The 19031-nt window shown below is 48.1% G+C and overlaps 1 protein-coding gene across 2 annotated transcripts in view; it reads right to left on the bottom strand.

Moving 5' to 3' along the window:
- Positions 1-727: 727 nt before the first annotated feature.
- Positions 728-19031, bottom strand: part of PPP2R5D (protein phosphatase 2 regulatory subunit B'delta) — a 25235-nt gene continuing 6931 nt past the window's right edge. For both annotated transcript variants that reach the window (XM_008635766.2, XM_017736950.1), the window contains exons 3-16: positions 18813-18993; positions 17496-17695; positions 16992-17102; positions 15536-15628; positions 14945-15075; positions 14774-14833; positions 13986-14094; positions 13064-13117; positions 10134-10304; positions 8037-8164; positions 5210-5311; positions 2670-2742; positions 2086-2202; positions 728-1740 (exon numbers count right to left, since the gene is read on the bottom strand). In XM_008635766.2, the coding sequence (XP_008633988.2) occupies positions 1603-1740; positions 2086-2202; positions 2670-2742; positions 5210-5311; positions 8037-8164; positions 10134-10304; positions 13064-13117; positions 13986-14094; positions 14774-14833; positions 14945-15075; positions 15536-15628; positions 16992-17102; positions 17496-17564 (1356 nt within the window). In that variant the 5' untranslated portion in view covers positions 17565-17695; positions 18813-18993 and the 3' untranslated portion in view covers positions 728-1602. The remainder of the gene's footprint in view (positions 1741-2085; positions 2203-2669; positions 2743-5209; positions 5312-8036; positions 8165-10133; positions 10305-13063; positions 13118-13985; positions 14095-14773; positions 14834-14944; positions 15076-15535; positions 15629-16991; positions 17103-17495; positions 17696-18812; positions 18994-19031) is intronic.

Here is a 19031-nt window from a genome sequence, read left to right as displayed (position 1 = left end):
GGTGAGGGCTCAGCTGGGAGAGAGCTACATGGGGCAGGGATGCAGGATACACAGGTCAAAACAGCCTCTTTGGGGTTGGAGGAAAGATGTGCTGCACACCAGCAGAAAGATTAGAGGGGGTGATCCTCTGACCTGGGAATGGTTTACTGGTGAGGACAAGCAGATACAGCAGAACCTTCTACAACATCCCATGCTGCTGCAAAGCAATGTCAGGCTAGCACCAACCCCATAAGCTCCCTGCACTAGTGCAAACCCACTTCAGCTTATGTGCCAAGAAAGCAGGTGCAGCAGGTAGGAAGCAAGGACTCCCTTCCCTATGACAAACCAGCCTCTGTGGTGGCACCTTGGCCTGGCACTAAATCTGCACCACAAACAACGGGGGTGAAAGCTGGATCACAGTAGCACCCAAGTGCTGCACAAGCTATCAGCAAGTGTCTCTAAATGCTAAGTTAGCACGAGTCCCTGATGCACCATGTGATAAGTAACGAGGGCCTCGGGCCACAGCGGATGCCAACATCACAGGAGAGGTGGACTGTGCTCAGAGCACCCACAGGAGCAATTCAGCAGTAGTGCTTAGCCATTGATAATAATGAGGAGACAACTGAACACTCAGCCACGCCCCACAAGGTGTATCCATTGCTTCCACTAGCTTGTGGAAATGACTAGCAGCACAAGCTTCCTAGAAACCCTGGCTCTGAAGAGCTAAGGATGGGATACAGAGACAAAGGGAGAGCTGCAGGAATATTTTAATTGAGCAGGTAGAGGAAGAAAGTAGAAGTCAGTGGCTGACATCGGCTACAAAGCGGGAAGTTAATTCTGGGCCCACAATTAACCCGAGACATCGGGAAGGAGATGAGTCAGCACGGACCAACACAAACAGCAGAAGGAATTCACTTTCTCACAAGAGAGCTTCTAAGGATGCTCTAAAGGGAGGACTGCAATAGTATGTAGTGCTTGCACCCAGCTTTACTGGGGGTGGCAAAGCACTGAACCCCCACTCCAGTGACAGGGGAACAGAACAACGGGCTTGTAGCAAAAGAAAGGTGGAAGTAAACATTTCCTCCGCTGTACATAAGACCCTTCAGCTGTGGAGCTGCACCCTAAGGCAGGGTGGAGAGGCAGCAGAGCCTTCACAAACTGCTTCTGCCCCAAGCTCAGCCTGGCCTCTGACCATGTCAGGGATCAGCTGCACAGGCAGCACAGGGGCAGGTGTGGCGGAGATGGGCACTTGGAGTTTGGAGCAGCACACCGAGCCACGCGTGGCAGTCTCTTACTCCTGGCAGAGTAAGAATCAGGTGGCAGCTCACAGTGAAGTGAGTCCTGCCTGGACTGATACAAGCAGAGGTGAGGCGGGCTCCCTTCATGCCTGCACAGCCAAGGTGGAAAAGCAGGAGGACGGAGAAGAAGCAGGAGGACACGACAGTGGTGAGATACAAGTTAATAACATAAAACCAGATCTACCCTGGAGGTATGCAGATGGAGTGGAGGACAGGCACAGCTCACCATGTTCATTCCTTACTTATACATGAGAACTGAGTGCATTTCCATGACCCCTGGAGGAAAGGGATGGGGCAGAGCTTCCTGGGCCAGCTCCTGAGCCCGTCAGAGAGCCTCCTGGCTTGAGGTGAGAAACTCTTCTGCTCTCTTGTGGGCCTCCAAGGCTTTTATAGTGTAGACGTCCTGTGGAAGCTCAGATTTCCGGCGCAGCAAGACTTTGTCCTTCTTAATGTCTTTCAGCATCTACAAACAAATCAAAGGAGTCAGGAATCAGTAGCAAACCCCTTCATGCCTTCAGCCTCTGACTCCAATTGCTCTAGGATATGCTGGGTGGCACTGCAGCATGCTCCAGAACAGGCTGAGAGCCACACACAGACCAAAAGGACACAAGAAAGTCACACTGGCACTTTTACCAGAGTGAGAAGGTTAGATAAACTCCACTCTTCAGACTACAGGTTGATCTCTTAATGATCAGGGATGAGAGTAGTGGCATTTACCTTCAGAACATCTGGAAAGAGCCATTTCTGGCTATGCTGATGTTCTGGCTGGACTGGGAGCAACTGTGAAGGACTTGAGTCACCTACGTACCTGCACAGCCTCAGTCTCCACCGTTTTCTTCAGTAGCTGTATGTCCTCTGCAGTCGGGGTCTCCGTTTCCATACAGCACACAGAAGGCAAGGGTAGAGGTGCATAATACATGGGGTACTGCAGACAACACAGACAGCTCCAGAGTCAGCACTCCATCCAACACCAAGCCTTCTCCCCCAGCACGCTAACACAGCATGGCACAGTTCTTCCAGCTGCCCTCTCTGGCCCCCGCAAAGGCAGCAGCAGGGACACAGGCAGGGAAGGAGTATCCTCTCGTCCCCTGTGCCCTCTGATTCATAGCATGCTGCATGTGCAGCTGCAGTTGAGAGCATGGTCCATAAACACGTACATGCTCTCTGGAAGGCAGTACTTAGAGGTCAGTTCTACAGAGGGACAGGATGATAAAACACTGCCAACATTCCCAGGACCCAGGACACTGTTTTTTGGGAGAGACAGACCACTGCTGCAGCAGTGCCTGCAGGACTGAGATTAAGTGCTAAAGCCTGCTCTTGTGGGCTGAGGAAGCAGGTCAAGACCCCCAGCACACTCTTGCCTCATTCATCCTAGGTCCTGTTGTCACTCACCTGGGGGTTCAGCCGAGCCAGCTCCTCTATTTTCTGCCACATTTCTTCTCGTTCCTTCATCCTGAACCTTCCCCTGCAGAGAGAGAGAGCAAGAGCAAGTGTGAACTGCTGGGGAAAGCGCAGCTTTCATTCACAGGATGACAAAAGCAAGAGACAGCAGAGAAGTGCAGGCGAGGGGAAGAGCTGCCCTGTCATTTGGAGACCCCTAATTCCATCTAATTCTAAATCTACAGGTGAGATAAAGCAAGAAGAGGGGACACACTGCAACTAGCAGAGGGTAGGCAGACATGCTCCTGGCTCACCTCAGAGCACAGGCTGGCAACAGTGGGCTGCACAGGTACTTCTGCCCTGGCTTTGTGCTGCCAGGAGTAGAGCAGAGTGTCTGGTTTCTGGGGTAAAGCCATGAAACCAGTCTGGATTTCAAACACACATTCTCCTGGTGCCCCACAGATGCAGAGGGACAAACTGTCATGTCCAATAGAGCTGGGATTCTGCTGCCCACTGTTCCTTCTCTCTCTAACCATAACACACCAAAGAGCTGCCCAAACACCCCAGGCACAGCTCTTGAACTTGGCACAGATTTTGGCACACATCTGAAGTGACCATTCAGCAGGGCCACTTATAAATCCCAGGACAGTGAATGTTCCTTGCAAACAGAGATGAGCACTCACCATCCCTTGTTATTCTCTTCTACATTTTGAACATCTGCACCAAAATCTCTGCTTTATTTCTATTATTTTAACTACATGACTTTCATCCCAGCTACTAGTCTTTCCAGTGCCCTATCTATCCATATTAAGGAAGTTCTTACACTCTGTAATCACATCACACTCTTGAAAGTCATGTAGGCCAAGAATGAGAATGAAGCTGCCAAGGTTTCAAGCAGCAGATTACTCCACCAGAAAACACTGGGTCACAAAAAAACCTCCAACAAACCAACCCCAAAATGCCCCAAATGAATAACCCATTCAGGACAAGACACTATCTGCCCCAACTTTCTCACTGCTTTTCTAAACGATTCTGATAAACCAAACAGTTTCAAGATGTCTGGGGAGAAAGGTGCAGTCAGTCCATTTGCACTGAACAGCAGAGAGACAGCCTTGCCACATGTCCCTGCAGAGTCTGTCCCTCATGACCACCCTGGCTGTGGCTGCACAGCTGGGGGTGCAGCAGTGACAGGCCTGAGCTGGCATGTCACTTGTAGGCTTGTTAACTAATTAAAAATGAGGCTAAGCCATACTCAAGCCTCTCAACATCTGGCTGCAGCCTAACAGTACAAGCTCTCTCCTTTGCCCCATTTCCTATTTGCTGAGTTTGTTTGCAATCCTTCCCATACATGCTGTTTTCTAGTTCACAGCACAAGGTTTTCTGAAGCCTAATTAGGCACAGAGGCAGAACAGAGCAGAAAACTGCAGCACTACCCATCCTTTTATTGAACAGCTCTGAGCTGTTTTGTTGAGCTTTTTCAGAACAATTCTCCATCAGTCACACACCAGTGCTGGGAAGAGTCACCTTCAGCAGGTCAGCAGCTAAACAGGGAGAGAAAGCTCCTGATGGAAACACTAGGTAGATCTTGTAGGAAATGTGCTGTCACTGTGACTTAAAATACATGTGAAGATATTTGTGGGCTTCACAAACGCCCTAGAATGGGAAAAAAAGAAATCTTGCTTGCTCCCATTTCAGATCCTAAAAAAACCTTAATTTCTCCATAAGCAGGTTACCCATCTGTTCTCATTCATATATCAACTTATTACTTATTATCAAGTTATTTACTTCTTCTCCACAAAACAACAGAATGTACCCCAGAGTTCCCCGCTCCCAGCAAGGATTAGCTCTGCTCTCCCCGGCAGCCCTGGCTCATCCAGGAATGAGAAGCACTATTTTATGTCACTAAGTCAGCAGAAAATAGACCAAAAAAAAAAAAAAAGAAGTTTCCTTCTAGCTTACTGGACTGACTCAGCTCACCAAGGCAAGCCATAGAAGCACCAAAATCAGCACAAGGCAGCAGAAAAAGTGGAGTTCTTTCCTCTTTACAGCATCATGGCACAGGTACTTGCTGAGCTCAGATTTTATCCCCACCATTCGCTCTTTGAAATTGCAGGAATTATTCCATCTTTATCACTGGAAAATTGAAAGCATCCTGTGGCATGAAAGATGCATTACGCCCACTGCAAAACTCTTCACTCTTTCTAAAGCAATAGGATTCTACTGACATTACTACAACATTTATGAACTGGTAAATATTTCCAAGACAGAGCAAAACTCAGTATCCTCTACATGGCAATCTGTTTCCTCATGACTCAGCAAACTCAGTCACTCTTTTCTAGGCTACCTGCTTCATTTTCAGCAGGACTGAAAGGGTTTTTATCAGGGCACACCTCATCCCTACTCATAGCTATGGCTAAGGAAGCCTACTTTTTGACAGAATTACTTACCACCTTTCCATTTCCCTTCTGCCTATTGACATCTACCATCTGTTACTGTACCCCAAGGAGACTTTAGGATGAGCTCGAGTTACTTGGCAAAAACCTCTTACTCACTTCTGCTTCTCTGCCTTGTATTGCTGTGTGCAGTCATCAAAAAGCTTTTGGTTCATCTCCATGAAGAGCTTCAGTGCATTGTAGATCAGCCCATGAATTGTCCTGCAAAGAAATGAGGAAAGGAGGACAAGTCACGGTGGGCAGGTTTTAGACCTAAGTTGGCACCAGCAGCACAGACAAAAGGTGACAGCAGCAGCAACTCATTCTACGGTGATGTGACAAAATATTCTCACACAATCCCAGCTCTTACCAAGGCAAAACCCCCTCAACAAACAGAGCAGGAACTATACAACAGGGAGAAACAGATGGAGAAGAAAGAGAAGACCCTGGGACAGGTCTGCTGTGGTCAGATTAATGAGTGCAAAACTACACATTCATGTGTTCATTTCTTGTAGATAGAAGTGGAAAATGAAGGATGCTAGGGGATGCTAGGGGCCTGTTCAGGGCTGTTTTCAAGGGGGCTTTAGTGCCTCCCACTGTTCACACCACATATACACAACGACTTTTTTGAGCTGCCAGTATTTGGTCATGAGCTTTATTGCTGAGCTGCCCAAAACACAGACAGGCAGCAGCCCCAAAGAGATGGAAACCAGCACACAGAATATCACAAAAGACAAGTCGACTCTGTGCCAGTGATTTATGGACAGGTTGCACTGCGTGTGAGCCCCCTTTGGGACAAAGAATCTCCTGGGGAATAAAAACAAGTGTTGAAGCTGTCTCTGAAATACCTGACCCACAGGCAAAAGATGAGACTCAGCAGACTAAGCTCTGTGTCTCTACCAGCTCTACAAATGGACTATGGAAGAGAGAGGCAACCCTGCTGGACTTAAGCAGGCTGTCTGACCAAGTAGATGAACTATGGGAAGGAAGAGGAGAATCTGAGGTACTCAACTTGCCCTGAGAAGATGTGGCTATTGCCAAAACAAAGACAAGCAGAAATAAGAGGAAAACACTTTCAGGACTTCTTCTGTGATACCACTGGGCAGCAGACCAGGAAAGACAGAAACAGCAGAATCATGAATCTTGGCTGCTGTAAGGACACAGAACTGGTGAAGGGTTTCAGACAAGAACATAAAGTCCTTTTCTGAGCTCTGGACTTGTCCAGTCTCCCTAGAATTAATTTTTAGCTAATTCATTAAAGGAAGTGTGTTCAATTAAATTAATTAAACTTGAATTAACCAGGTAAGGAATTAAATGGAGAAGAAGTCAGAAGGAAGGAAGTTGATAAGAGAACCATAAAACAAAGAAGTATCTAGGAATCAGACACAGGGGACAATATTTGACATGGACAGCTGCCCAGTTAGTTCTGCTTTCTCTGTTTTTCCTGTACTCAAGGAGTTGGGCACTGCATTAGCCAAGTTCTCTGGTCACGGAGAACATAAGGGTGGGACATTAGTTAACAAGGAGCCAGAAGTCAGATGGAACATCTACTGCACACTTCTGAGAGACTGACAACATTACTGTCAGGCAGGTATCAAACTCTGTGTAGACTCAATGGCCCCAAGGCTGGCAATTTCAAGTGCCTCAACCCTTGCAGAAGCAAGCCACTCTGGTCTGCTGTGGCCCTTTTCCATGCTGTGGAGAGATGGCTGGGGGTAAAACTAGAGGACACTGAGAAGTTACATTCACCTCCAAACAGAAACAGTAACAGTACAGGAATTGTAGGGTAAAATGCAGCTGCTGGTCCCTGGATGGAATGCTGCTGGCATGCTTAAAGCCTCCTCCAGGATGGTTCCCCACACACACAGCCTGCAGCCAGAGCCCCTGCAGAGTGGGATGGAACGGAGGGTGGAGCGGAGTGGAAACACCACGGCCAAGTTCCCTTGAAGTCGTGGCAGGGAGGGGAACTCGATGGAGCTTTGCAGCTGATAAACTGCACAGGGCCTGTCAGCCAAGGGAGATAGGAGGAATCTGGTGGCTGAGCCAGGAACTGTGGCGAAATCACCCTCCTCCGATAAATGTGGTTCGTTGTAACACAATTGTATTAACACACATCCCCTTTCCAAAGTCACCCACCCCAGGGTATGACCACCCCTCATAGGGCATGCACTCTGTAGTTTATTGACTGCACCTCTGAGAGCAAAGTTGAGAGAATGTTACACCAATCAGTAATAAAGGCATGTATGACTAAGAGTCACTCAAGCTCCACCTAAACATAAAGACATAGCATAAAAGTAAACTGAGAATAGGGGTAAGCTAGGGAAGACTCCATCCTAACTACTGGGATCACTGAACAGGCTGAACCCATCTTCTTCCCCCATGGGTAAGAAACACTCCGTACACATTGGATACTTCTACTGGGAATTAGAGCTTCTCTGTGAATTGCTCTGAATACATTTTTGCAGTCAGATACTATGACTGGCAGTCCTCGAACCTTAACCTGTCACAGTTTTCTGTAAATAAGGAGTGTTATTCCACAAACTGTCAGTGTGAGTCCTTCCCAGGCACTGGCAGTCACCAGCAGCAGGGAACATAATCAAATAAACTCGAAGACCTGCTGAGAGGTGTCTCTTATGCCGTTGGCATACTTCCCTGAATAAGTCAGTTGAACTGACCCAGTAGGACTGTTCAGTGAAGGGTCCCCTTAATGGGACACTGGCAGACTGGCTGGGCACGAGGGTCTTGGTGCTCCTGGGGTGCTGACAGACAAACTCCGAGGGTTGAGGAAATCTCCCTTTTCCATGATACACCCTGATACCACCACCAACCCCCGTCTCAGCAACTGGTGCCACCAAGCACCACGCATTGTTGCACTGCAGCAGCGTGCTTCAAGATTGCCAGTGGGTCAAAAAATCCAGCAAGTGTCAGAGCATGGGGGAAGACCTACTTGTTCCAGTGACTCTTGGAGTTCTTGTAGAGTGCTGGAAACATGATTGGGAGGATTTTGGCTGCATTATCGCTGATCAGGCTCATGATATATTCATTGTTCCAATAGTACAGCGCTCGCTCTGCCACCTGCAGCAGGAGAGAAAGCCATCCTTGAAGAGGCTCCTTCCAGTAACACCTGTGGTGCACAAGGAAGCCACCACCCAGCCAAGGAGCCCACATGCTTCCCCGTAGCACAGGGGTGACCTTCATGAACTTCTATGAGGCCATTCACCCCTCCTGCCCAGCCTTCTTTGCCTTAGCCTCTGCTAGACACTTCACACTTTTCTGAGAAAAACCCCATGGTCTTGAATGGACAAGCCTACTGTCAGTATAGGGATGACTCCAACACCCTTTACACAGCACTTGACAACAGTAATGTCATCTACTCCAGGTCCCAATTCAGATTAGCTCCAAGCCTTTCCTCAGACTGTCCTCTCTGAAGTTCCATTCCTCCCTGGCTTTCCCACAACAGAGTCTCTCAGGGCTTTGAATCATGCTTCAGTCACCAGTCCCACAATTCAAGCCCTTGATTTAGTAAGGGTGAAAATATGGAAAATCTTGGGGCAGCCATCCTGCTCTAACAAGACAAACAAGTCTAACAGGTTTGCACACAGTGACAGATAATGCAGGCTAATTTCTGCATTTAGTGCTGGCTTGAGAATGGCTTAAAAACCTAGGAAAAGAGACTCAGTTTTATATTTCAGGTAGTGCAGAATTTGCTATATCCCCTTAACATATTGTTCCACACAAGTAAATGAAATGAAACTCACTTTGTTTTCGCTTACCTAGCTTTTGGTTTTCAAGATCTGGTTAAGCCTTTTTCTGCTAGATTAACACACAATCCACTCAGAGGAAACTCATTCCCACCAAGGTGCTCAGACTCACCAAGAAGTCGATTCCTAATTTTGCTCTTCAGACAAGCTGTAGACTGTTCAGCCTGACCATATGGGACACCTTTGGAATTAATTTTCTTAGGCTGTAAAGTGTTTGCAGCTTCTCCGGGTTTCTCCGTATTGTTCTTCAGAGTTTGGCAGCTGATGAGGGCTGCTATCAAGTACAGGATGTGTCTCCTCCAGCCTTTACCCTACTTTATTCAAGCTCCTTAGCTCCCTCTGGTAGTTCCCTCCACACCCAAAGGTCACATTAGTCCTTTGGTTCCCATCACCACACCAGTAATCCACGTCCAGCTGGTTTCCATCATGCTCCTCTAGTCCTTTAAAGGAAACTGATTTTTTACATACATGTGTGACCTAGACTGACCTTATTTTTGGCTTGTAAACACACGACTTTGTACCTCTCTATACTAAAAGATGGACTGAAGCCAGCCTGCCTCACTGTGCAGTCACTCTCACTTGGGAGATGGCTGTGTCACTTCTTCTTTAACACTCCACCTATACCTGGGTCAACCATGTGTTTCCCCAGCAAGCTGTCTTCTTCCTGGGCACTCTAGAACAGTGAGGCAAGAACACTTGCTAGGAGCTACTAGCAGGTCCTACCACCCTGTACATTTTAATCCTTAAGACTACCATCCACAGAGATTATATCAGCTAGCTACTACAACCAGTTTCCCTTCAGTGAAAACAAGGAAGAAGCAGACTCCAGCACTTCTCCAGTATACATCACTCTTTACTACCTATGCCAGAATAAAACAAAGGACCTTTCCTGCACAGTCTCTTTGGTTGGCCTCCCTCCAACACTGCAGAGTGTTTGGTTTTACTTCAACAGGGTGACCCTGGATGGATCTCCTCTGTCCTTGCTAGCCAAAACAGGAGGTGGCAAAGCACCTGTGCTCCAGCCCCAGCCTGCTGCAATACCTGGTGCTGAACAGCACAGAGCAGCAGGAGAGGCTGTGCTGATCCACTCTGTTTCCTCTTTGGATGAGCTCACCCTGTGGTTGTGGTGACGATTCTCACTGCTTCCCACCACATGTCACCCCAATACTCACCCTGGTCACACCTCCACGTGCCAAGTACAAGTCCAAAAACTGTGGTGTTACCCTCACATGCCAAGTGGATCACAAGTCAATGCTCTATCCCCTCCCTGAGCTGTAATTTACCTGGAAGTGTGGGCTGGAAACACATTTGGCCAACTGCCTGAACAAGGGCTCCATAACTTTCACAAACTCTGATGGCTCAATCACGTCCAGGATCTCCTCCAGCTCATTTAAAAACATCACCTCTTTGGGACTGTGAGTTTTTGGCCAGAACTTCAGCAAGCCCACAATCACCTGAGTGGGAAGTGTACAGAGACAGTGTTAGAAGCTCAAAGTTAACACCAGCTGCAAAATACATTTTTAAGTGTCTAGTCACAACAGCAGAGGGGAGGAAGTAACGCAACAGATTTTCTCAGAAAGCCAGGGTGGGTGACCAGGGAAGAAAGAAGACAAAAGCCCAAACTCTCCCAAGTTACACTCATGGCAACAGCTCTACCTAGGCTGCTATGATTTCATATTACAAGCACAAAGCTTAGAATCACTTTATATCCCCAAACACGGCTTAACACAGAAGGGTGAAACTGGACTGGACAGCAGCTGGCAGACAGTGCAAAGTAACCATGGAAGATCAACTAATAAAATTGGAAATGCTATGGAGAAGGTCTCTGAAGAGTTATTATTCAAAAGACTACAGAGCTTGAATACTGGGGAGCACCGAAAAAATAATGCAACGGATGGGTTTGGGACAAAGAAAGGAAATTTTACTTTACATAGAAGTAGCTGGATTATGGAACTCATTCTTGCAAGACTTTGTGGAGACTTGAAGTCCAAACAGACTCCAGAATGGAGCAGACAAGTTTATGGAGTTGACATCTAATAGTTATAATTAAATACAACAACACAGATGCAACTTCTGGCTGAGTAAAATCCTGCTTACAAGATAGAGAAGGGCTATATCTCACTAGATTTTATTTATTAATTTTTAATACTGCTTCCTGTCCTACCCATCTGCTTCTAGACACTGCAAAGGCAGGATTCAAGATGCTGCAGATCTTCACTCTGTTGGAAGAAGAAATGTTTACTCTGTGGACACTAGAGTTACACACAGCTGGCCATAGGGGCTGCCCTTTCAAACCTCTGTATTTCATCTACCTGATCCTAAAGCCAGCACTTGAGAGGAAGTTCAGAGCAGCAGAGGGACAGTAGTGGGCAATGCAACAGCAGGATTAGAGATATCTGAGCATTATGTTTCTGCCAACTCAAGGCTTGAGAAGCCAGCAGTTCATTATCCCCGTGTTTGTCATTACTCATGTCTGCCATTCAGGTAAGAGTTAGCTTCAGTGACTCAGAAGCAATTTCACCTACAACTAAGGTGGTGTGAGGTGTGTGGAGTCTGTGTTTGCTAATACCAAGCACATCTGAGGCCTTGCTCACCTGGCAGTCTTTCAGACTGCTGTTAAGGCAAGAGCTACCATGTCAAGCCTTGCTGAGCAAGCTGCTGGAAGGCCCATTTGAGGCAAGTGTGGACCCAGGGAGTAATCTGGCCTCCTTCCAGCACTGCTGGTAACATGTCCCGGTGCATTCAGACTCTTGCTGATGCACAAACCCTGTAATTCTTCCACACTTCAGTAACACCAGTCATCTTGGGGGTCTATTCAAAACCTTCACAAGCAAGGTGCTTCAACAGAACACAAGGTGTGGCAATATGGCCTTGGTATGTCTGGTTGAGACACAGCACCCACTGAAGGTAATGAAATTGGGTCATTCCACTGCTTTCTACAAGCACCAAACCAGACCTGGGTCTGTAATCCAGGGGCCACTAAACTGTTATCCAGGAAACAGTGATGAGCTGTGGAGCTTTATTATCTGAATAAGATAATGCAAAGTGAATCCTGGAAATATTGACAGATTTCTATTTCTTTCTTCTCCCTCACCCTAGGAGGTGCTTTGGCAGGAGGCTGTTGGACTGGATGTCCGCCACAGGAAGCACTCAACATTATCAGGAAGCTACTTTATGCAGCTTGTTTCAGAGCAGGCTTTTGGGAACAAAGGAAATGGAGGACCCATATTTAAAGGAAAACTAGGAGGTCTGCTTCAGCACTGCTGATGTCAGAGCTGTGGAGCCAGAAAGCTGACAACAGCTGACCAGCTTCTACCCAGCACAGGCAGGCTCACCATGAGCACACACATTTCAGCCAGAGAACAGAACGACCTCAGCCAGCATTACTCATTAAAACACTCACACTTTTGGTGCTCCCTGCTACAGTGACAGAAGTATGTGTTCTCTGCCCATCTGCTGTTTTGAGCCTGTGAAGCTCAGCTCTGTAGAAGACATTTCCTGGCCTGCAGTGGGTGGAGAAACACTTGTCTCCTTCTTGCACCCTCTGCCAAGCTGGCACTTAGCCTGGTTAACACCGCAGGTCCGTGCAGCCAGTAACTAAAATATGTGAGGTCTCCATCGACACTGCTCACATTTTAGAATCTGCTGGTCCCCAGCACTATATCCTGAAGGCAAATGTGTCTACAATGTGACTTATCTCTATGAAGGTAGCAAACTGATGCTAAGGCTGGAAGGAGAATACTTTCATGAAGGAACAGCAGCACGCTTAAGACCTCGTGTCCCAGGTTCCTAACCTCATCCCTACAATTCTGCAGCCAACTCCAGCAGTGTGGAGGGGACTCTTACTATTTCAAGGCTCCCACAAGCTCTGGTTCTACCAGATGGTCATGTATTTTGTCTCTGCAGCACCTCTCATTAGCCAGAAGCTCTGCCCTGGAAGAACAGCTTGGTATCCTGTTCCTTCTGCTACACCAAGATCTGAAGCACAAAGGAAGACTACAGTCCACCTTCCTGAAGCTTCCAGGAGAGCATGCTAAAGCCTTGCACATGAGCAGTACAGCCCCTTCTGTCCACAGGGAGCCAGGCAAACCCAGTAAACAATACCACTGATTCCCAGCCTCTTTACAGAAAGGGTGAAAAAAGGCTGTTCTAAGGAAGCTGTGAAGCGTTTTGGGACTTGACTATCACACAGAAGTGAAGCAAGGTTACTCACTGGCTCTGTCAAGCTGCTGTCTTTCTCCAAGAACTGTACAACACAGTACGCCAGCTGCAGGAAAAACACATGGCAAGATTAGAGCTTCCTCAAGTGTACCTGAGATTAAAGTGCCCCATCCACTAGACTGGAAGTAACATCATGCCCATTATGTTGCAGCTCTAAACAAATCCAGTTTTCTGATGGCAAGTGAAGGCTTTAAGACCAAGCAGGCAGGGCCTGAGCTCAGGACATTTGTGCAATTTAAAGGATAAAACTTCAGTCACCCAGAGCAGTCCACAGCTGATACATTCAGATGCAAGCACAGCTGCACGCAATGGGGAGGAACAAACCTGACTGACCCAAAGCCCTGCCCCATAGAAACAGGGCTGAGAGAACAGACATCTCTACTGAGTACCCATATTTTTTCACTTCCTATCCCAAGTTGTGATCTTCTTTAGTCTTCTGTTATGTACTCAAAATTGGAAGAAATTAATCTCTAAACCAACCTAGCAGACTAGCACACCAACTTCTCCACATATCTCAGTGGTGACTAACAGCTGATACACCACATGCACAAGCTGATGACTGCAGCTAGGAAATTTCCCTCTCTGATTTCAGCAGGCCCCCAATATTTCACAAGCTTCCAGCACAGAAAGACAAAGCAAGCCACAGCATTACGACAGGGGGAAATGTCAGGATACCCTCCTATCATCCAGTGGCACAGGCCCAGACACCACAAGAATAGGACAACCACTACAGTATGGGACTAGTGCAGAGCCCAGAACACCTCACAGCAAGAACTCTGTAAAATGCAGTAATGTGGCCTGGTGAATAGCTATAAACAATTAGCTTAGAAACTAATATAAATATATAGAGCTTATAATAGCTATAAGCTTTTGCAAAATCCCAATCTGCCCCAGGAACTTGAAGCACTTCTCACCTGTGGATGGTACACACTGAGAGACTTCACTTTGTGCAGTGGTAACAAGACTCTGATGAGAAACATCTTGTGCTCTTCCTTCAGAGGCAAAGCAAATCCATTGATTATGCTGAGAAGAAACAAGAATCTTGTTAAAGTTTTTACCCAGGAGAAATACAGTGTCTCTCACCTCACAACACATACTAGCTCTCACCAGCCCCTTGAGGAAGCATCCCCCAAAAGCATGGTTGCTGCAGCCCAGCCTGCACAACGTGCTCAGCGAGAGTGCTCTTGGCAGACACCACAGGGAAAAGCCTCTGATGGAGCCTGGACTCTGCTCTGTCCTGTGCCAGGCTGAGCCCACACACACTTAGGCACAACCTCTGGGGAAGGCCAGCACTGAAGCAGCTCATTGCTTGAGTATTTTGCTTTACAAAAGAGGAGGGTGGCAGAATAACAAGGCCACAAACAGAAGGGAAGCTGAAACCCGGGAGAAGGCTGCCCATTGCTAAGGCTTCTCAGAGCTGTGAGGAGCTCTTCTCTTTTACTGCCTGCTGAGGCAAGATAGCAAGTGTGACTGGACTCAAACTCAAAAGAACAGGAGATAGATCTGGGGAGGAGAAGGCTACCACTGTATTTATCAGCAGGCTGGAGAGTACTTTAGTTTATGCTCTGTCAGACTGAGATTCTCTGGAAGAGGTGCCTCCTGCAAGGACTGCTGAAGGAAGGCACTGCCTGTTCACACAGCACACTGGGCTGGGAGGCCTCACTCATTATGGGTCCTCTGGGACTTGCAAAAGTGGCCTTACCTTCCCAGGATCTCCAGTAGCTCTGCAATCCCATTGTGGTGTTCTGTTTCATAGATAAACCTAAAGAGAAGGATGAGAGGTCATTGCCAAATACTGGATACAGTTTGATAAGCAAGATGAAGGAAAAATGCTGGAGACAGGGAGTCTAAATGGTACTAAGAAAGACCTCACCTGTAAAATATGTTATTGATCTGCCTCCTCACATATGCTCTCAGACCCAGGAACTTCCCGTAGATCCTGTGCAGAATAGTCTTTAGGAAGTCTCGTTCTCTGGGGTCTTCACTGTCAAAGAGATCCAGCAGCTGTGAGGAGAGAAATTCAGTCAGTGCCTGCATACTGCCTGTCTGAGCAAAGCTACCACCAACACCAGGCACTGCTCATGCTTGGCAAAAACAGCTCTTTCAGTCAAGTGATGCCTTCAGCACCCTGAGCACAGTGGTCATTTCCCTGAAACACGTGACCTCCTAGTCACAAGCTGGAACCATCATCACTTCTCTCACCTTCAGAAACACAGTAATGGCCTGCACTTTCTACAAAGCTGCACATCCCCAGATTTCCCCTGCAAGGCCCCTGTGCCCCTCTCCACCTATACAATGAGTTATGAGTTCCAGTGACTACAGCTCGCACGCAGTCTTGCCCTGCACAGAAAATTCTGTCTGCTCATTCAAAACAAATACAGAGAAGTCACATCATCAAGCACCAAAATCTGCTGCATGTCCTTCACAAAGGTGGTGCACAGTGGCAGGGGCAGCAATTACTTACAGAGAGCACAAACTTCTGGTCAATGTATTTCTTGGCTACATTTGGTTGAAAGTCAGGTGATTCCAGGAACCTGAGGAAGAACTCATACACCAGCTGTGGGGGAAAAAGGAGAGATTACTTAGAAATCCCCCTGTCCTCTCACCAGTGTTTACTTCAGATTTTATGTTTTCCTTCTCCTTAAGGATTCAGGGAAAGGCTGGGAAGCCTGAACAGGAGCAAAAACCCCAGTGTTTCCTTACCCAGATCAACTCAGCTGCCCTTGCTTTAATGGGCAGGGGTCTCTGGTGGCACGTAACTATCCAAATCTGCATGAGACCTCATCACCTCAGGTCCCTCCAAAGATAACACCCACCTACTCAGATTAAGACACTAGGCCTGGGAAACTCTTCTCACATCTTCAGCACATATCTCTACAGAGAACAGAAACCTCCAGAGACGGCAAAGGCTCAGACTCACTGGATGCCCTTGAGACACGCCAAGGAACAACAGAAGAGCAGAGAAATGAAACGGACCCCAGGAAAACATGCAGTGTCCTCTGCCTCCTGGGTACTGACTCAAGGTTGGCTTGGCCTCACCAGGCCAGGAGAACTGCATGCTGTGTCCCACTTGGAAAACAAAGGGCAGCTTGCTTTAAGAAGGCTGTCAGTGCTGAAACATCAACTTCTGGTCCTGCTGTTCTCTGAGAGGGATGAGTCCACTCTCATCCATCCCACCTAGTGGTTCTGAGGGGCCACTAGGCCAAACAAGATTGGTGCATTTGAAAGGCCTGACTTTGGGATTGAAGGAATGATAGGACCGTGCACCCACAGGTAGGGCCTACCTGCCAAGGACAGCAGTAAAAAAAACCTGAGGTGCTGAACAAAAAGCTCAGCATTCAGTTGCCACAAATCCATGCTGGCTGCTGACTCAATTCTTAGAAACAAATGCTGCCTAGCATTCATAGCACTCTGGTGCTGAGGACACGGTGTTTCTATCAACGCTCGCATGCCTATGTCAACTGCAGCAGTGAGAAGTGATTAACCAGTGCTGCAGAATGACACCTTATTTCTTCTCTGTATTTTCTGCTTCATTCTGCAGTACCTGCCCCGTTTTCTGCCTTTGTCTGCTTGACAACACATCCCTGTGCAAGTGCCTGGAGCTTTCCTCCTGACTTGTACTGCTGAGCTCTGCTAAACCATGCTCACTGTCACTTTCCTAACCCTTTTCACCCAGTCTGTCTTAAGGCCATCTGCAAGTGAATGTTGCACACAGGCATCAGCCAGTTCCCAGGACACCCTTGCCTCCTGCACTGCCTAAGAGCCACCTCTGACCCCTGGGTGGCAGCCCTGGTCTTTCCGCAGGAACCCTTGCAGGCTGGTGAAGCAGCAGTGGCAGGGCTGGCAGGCTCCAGCTCCACATGGACTCTCGACTTCCTGGAGATAAATTCACCAGACCTATATTCCCCACCCCTCCTCACCTGAAGGTGTGGCCAGGCAGCCTCTAATGTAGGCTCATCTTCTTCAGGGTCAAACTCTGCTCCTGTGGGATTGGACGATGGTGGGAGTGTCCGGAAGAGGTTCACTGAAAACTGAAGTGAGTGACAGAGTGCATGAATGACATTCTGACACCTCATGATGGTCCTCCACATAGCAAATCCTTCACTGCAGTGCAACACATTGTGATTTGTCACAGCTGTGCCCACACACTGATCCCTTCCTGCAGGCTGTAGGGTTATAGTCTGCACAGGACTTCCTTCCCCAAGTGCCATCTCTGCCGGAGACAAGAGCTTCCACCTCTCCCCACAGCAGGCACTGTCACTACCACCACCTCTACACACACTTCTCTTTCTGGAGGTGGGTAGACAAGGAATGGGTAGGACTGGGGTCACACTCCTCTCTGACAAATCCCTATCCCCTCCTCCTCCCACACTTCCCTATTTCTTTGGCACACAAGCCACACAAACACTGGCTCCATGCCCTACCATGATAACAGCTTCAGGATAGATGGCCTCGGTGACGACATCACGGTTGTGTGTGATGTATTCCACCATCTCATTGAGACCTGCTCGCTTCACCTCCTTGAACTTCAGGTCACTGAGGGGGTCAGAGATGAAGTCAAAAAGAACACAGCACTGCCGCAGCTTCTGGATGAAAAGCTCTTCTCGTTCGTGTGGAGGAGCATCTGTCAGAGAAAGCAGGGACATCTGTCCTTGGAGCCAGGCAGAACATCCTCCTGGTTTCCCCAGGTATCACTGTGGTTTGCTCCCTGTGGTTTCCCCCTCCCCCGTCACATTCCCCTTGAATTGTTGGTGGTGAAGAGGGAGAGGCAGTGTTATCCCTGCAATGGACATGGGACAAAGGAGCCAGAGAGACTGCAGGGCCTCTGAAGCAACTATCCCATGAGTGGATTTCAAACATGGTAGCAGTTTCTAACCTGATAAGCACTGATCTCTTTCCTCCCTGTACAGAGTACACTGAAAAAGGAACTCAACCAGCTCCCATCACAGACCAGTGACAGCCACGTCCTGCACCACAGAGACACAAAGGGAGCTGGGCAGCACACACTGTAGCCTGACCCTCCTCCCAGAGAATAAGGCAGAAGAGAGGGGCCAGGGTTGCAGGAGCTGTACATTAACAGATTCTCTTTCTGATACAACTGGAAACTACACACTGCCTTGGCCAATGACACAAACTTAGCAGAATGCTACTGAGCTGCAAGGCAGGTGCCCTTCCTCAAAAGCTTGTCTGTGTCCGTGAGCAACCTCAGCAATGGCTCTGGCGCAGTCACTGCTGAAAATGCTTTCTCCTTGCCCACACTCATGTTTAATTGCAACATAATGTACACTAAGTGCTAATACCAAGCTCCCCTAACGTGGACAGGTTCAATTCCGCTATCATAATTTGCAATGGAAACACAATGAGGAGAAGGCCTGGTCCTTTCCCAGGAATGGATGGATGTAGGAACCAAGGACAATCTGCACCAAGGTCTCTGCACTTCACCGCCTTCCTGCACAACCTGCTGAAGAATCTGAGGCAACCCTCAGTACATAGAGCATAAGGGTTTAAATAGCTCAAATAGGAAGGTAAGTATGAAGTTTGCATTGAGAATACTCTGATTATTTTAGGCCATCCATCAATTCTCTACCTGCTAACAAGCCGAGCACCTTTCCCAGAACCATCCTTGCTGCCCATAAAACTAGCTGGACACTTGGTTGCTTTGGGAAGAGCCCTTACACCACCACACTCTGCCTGGAGAAACTGCAGCTTGTCATACAGCTCCCACCCCACTGCCTCTTTACCTTTAAGGGCTGGGAGTTTTTGCAGTTCCCGGTTTTTGCTCAGATTGAAACGGGAAGAGCTGTGCCGGCGCTCCTTCTTCACAATCTGGGGTCCCCCTGAGTACTTGATTTTATTCAGCTGGGTTGGGGGGGGAGCGCTGTTACTGGGCCGCTTATTTGAAGTTGGCTGCTGTTGCGGCTGGGGGGGCGGTGGGCGGGGGGGGGGGTGGGGGGGGGCGG

Source organism: Corvus brachyrhynchos, unplaced genomic scaffold (assembly GCF_000691975.1).
Source record: "Corvus brachyrhynchos isolate BGI_N302 unplaced genomic scaffold, ASM69197v1 scaffold806, whole genome shotgun sequence".
In the NCBI taxonomy this organism is placed as follows: domain Eukaryota; kingdom Metazoa; phylum Chordata; class Aves; order Passeriformes; family Corvidae; genus Corvus; species Corvus brachyrhynchos.
This window is presented reverse-complemented; position numbering and strand designations above follow the sequence as displayed.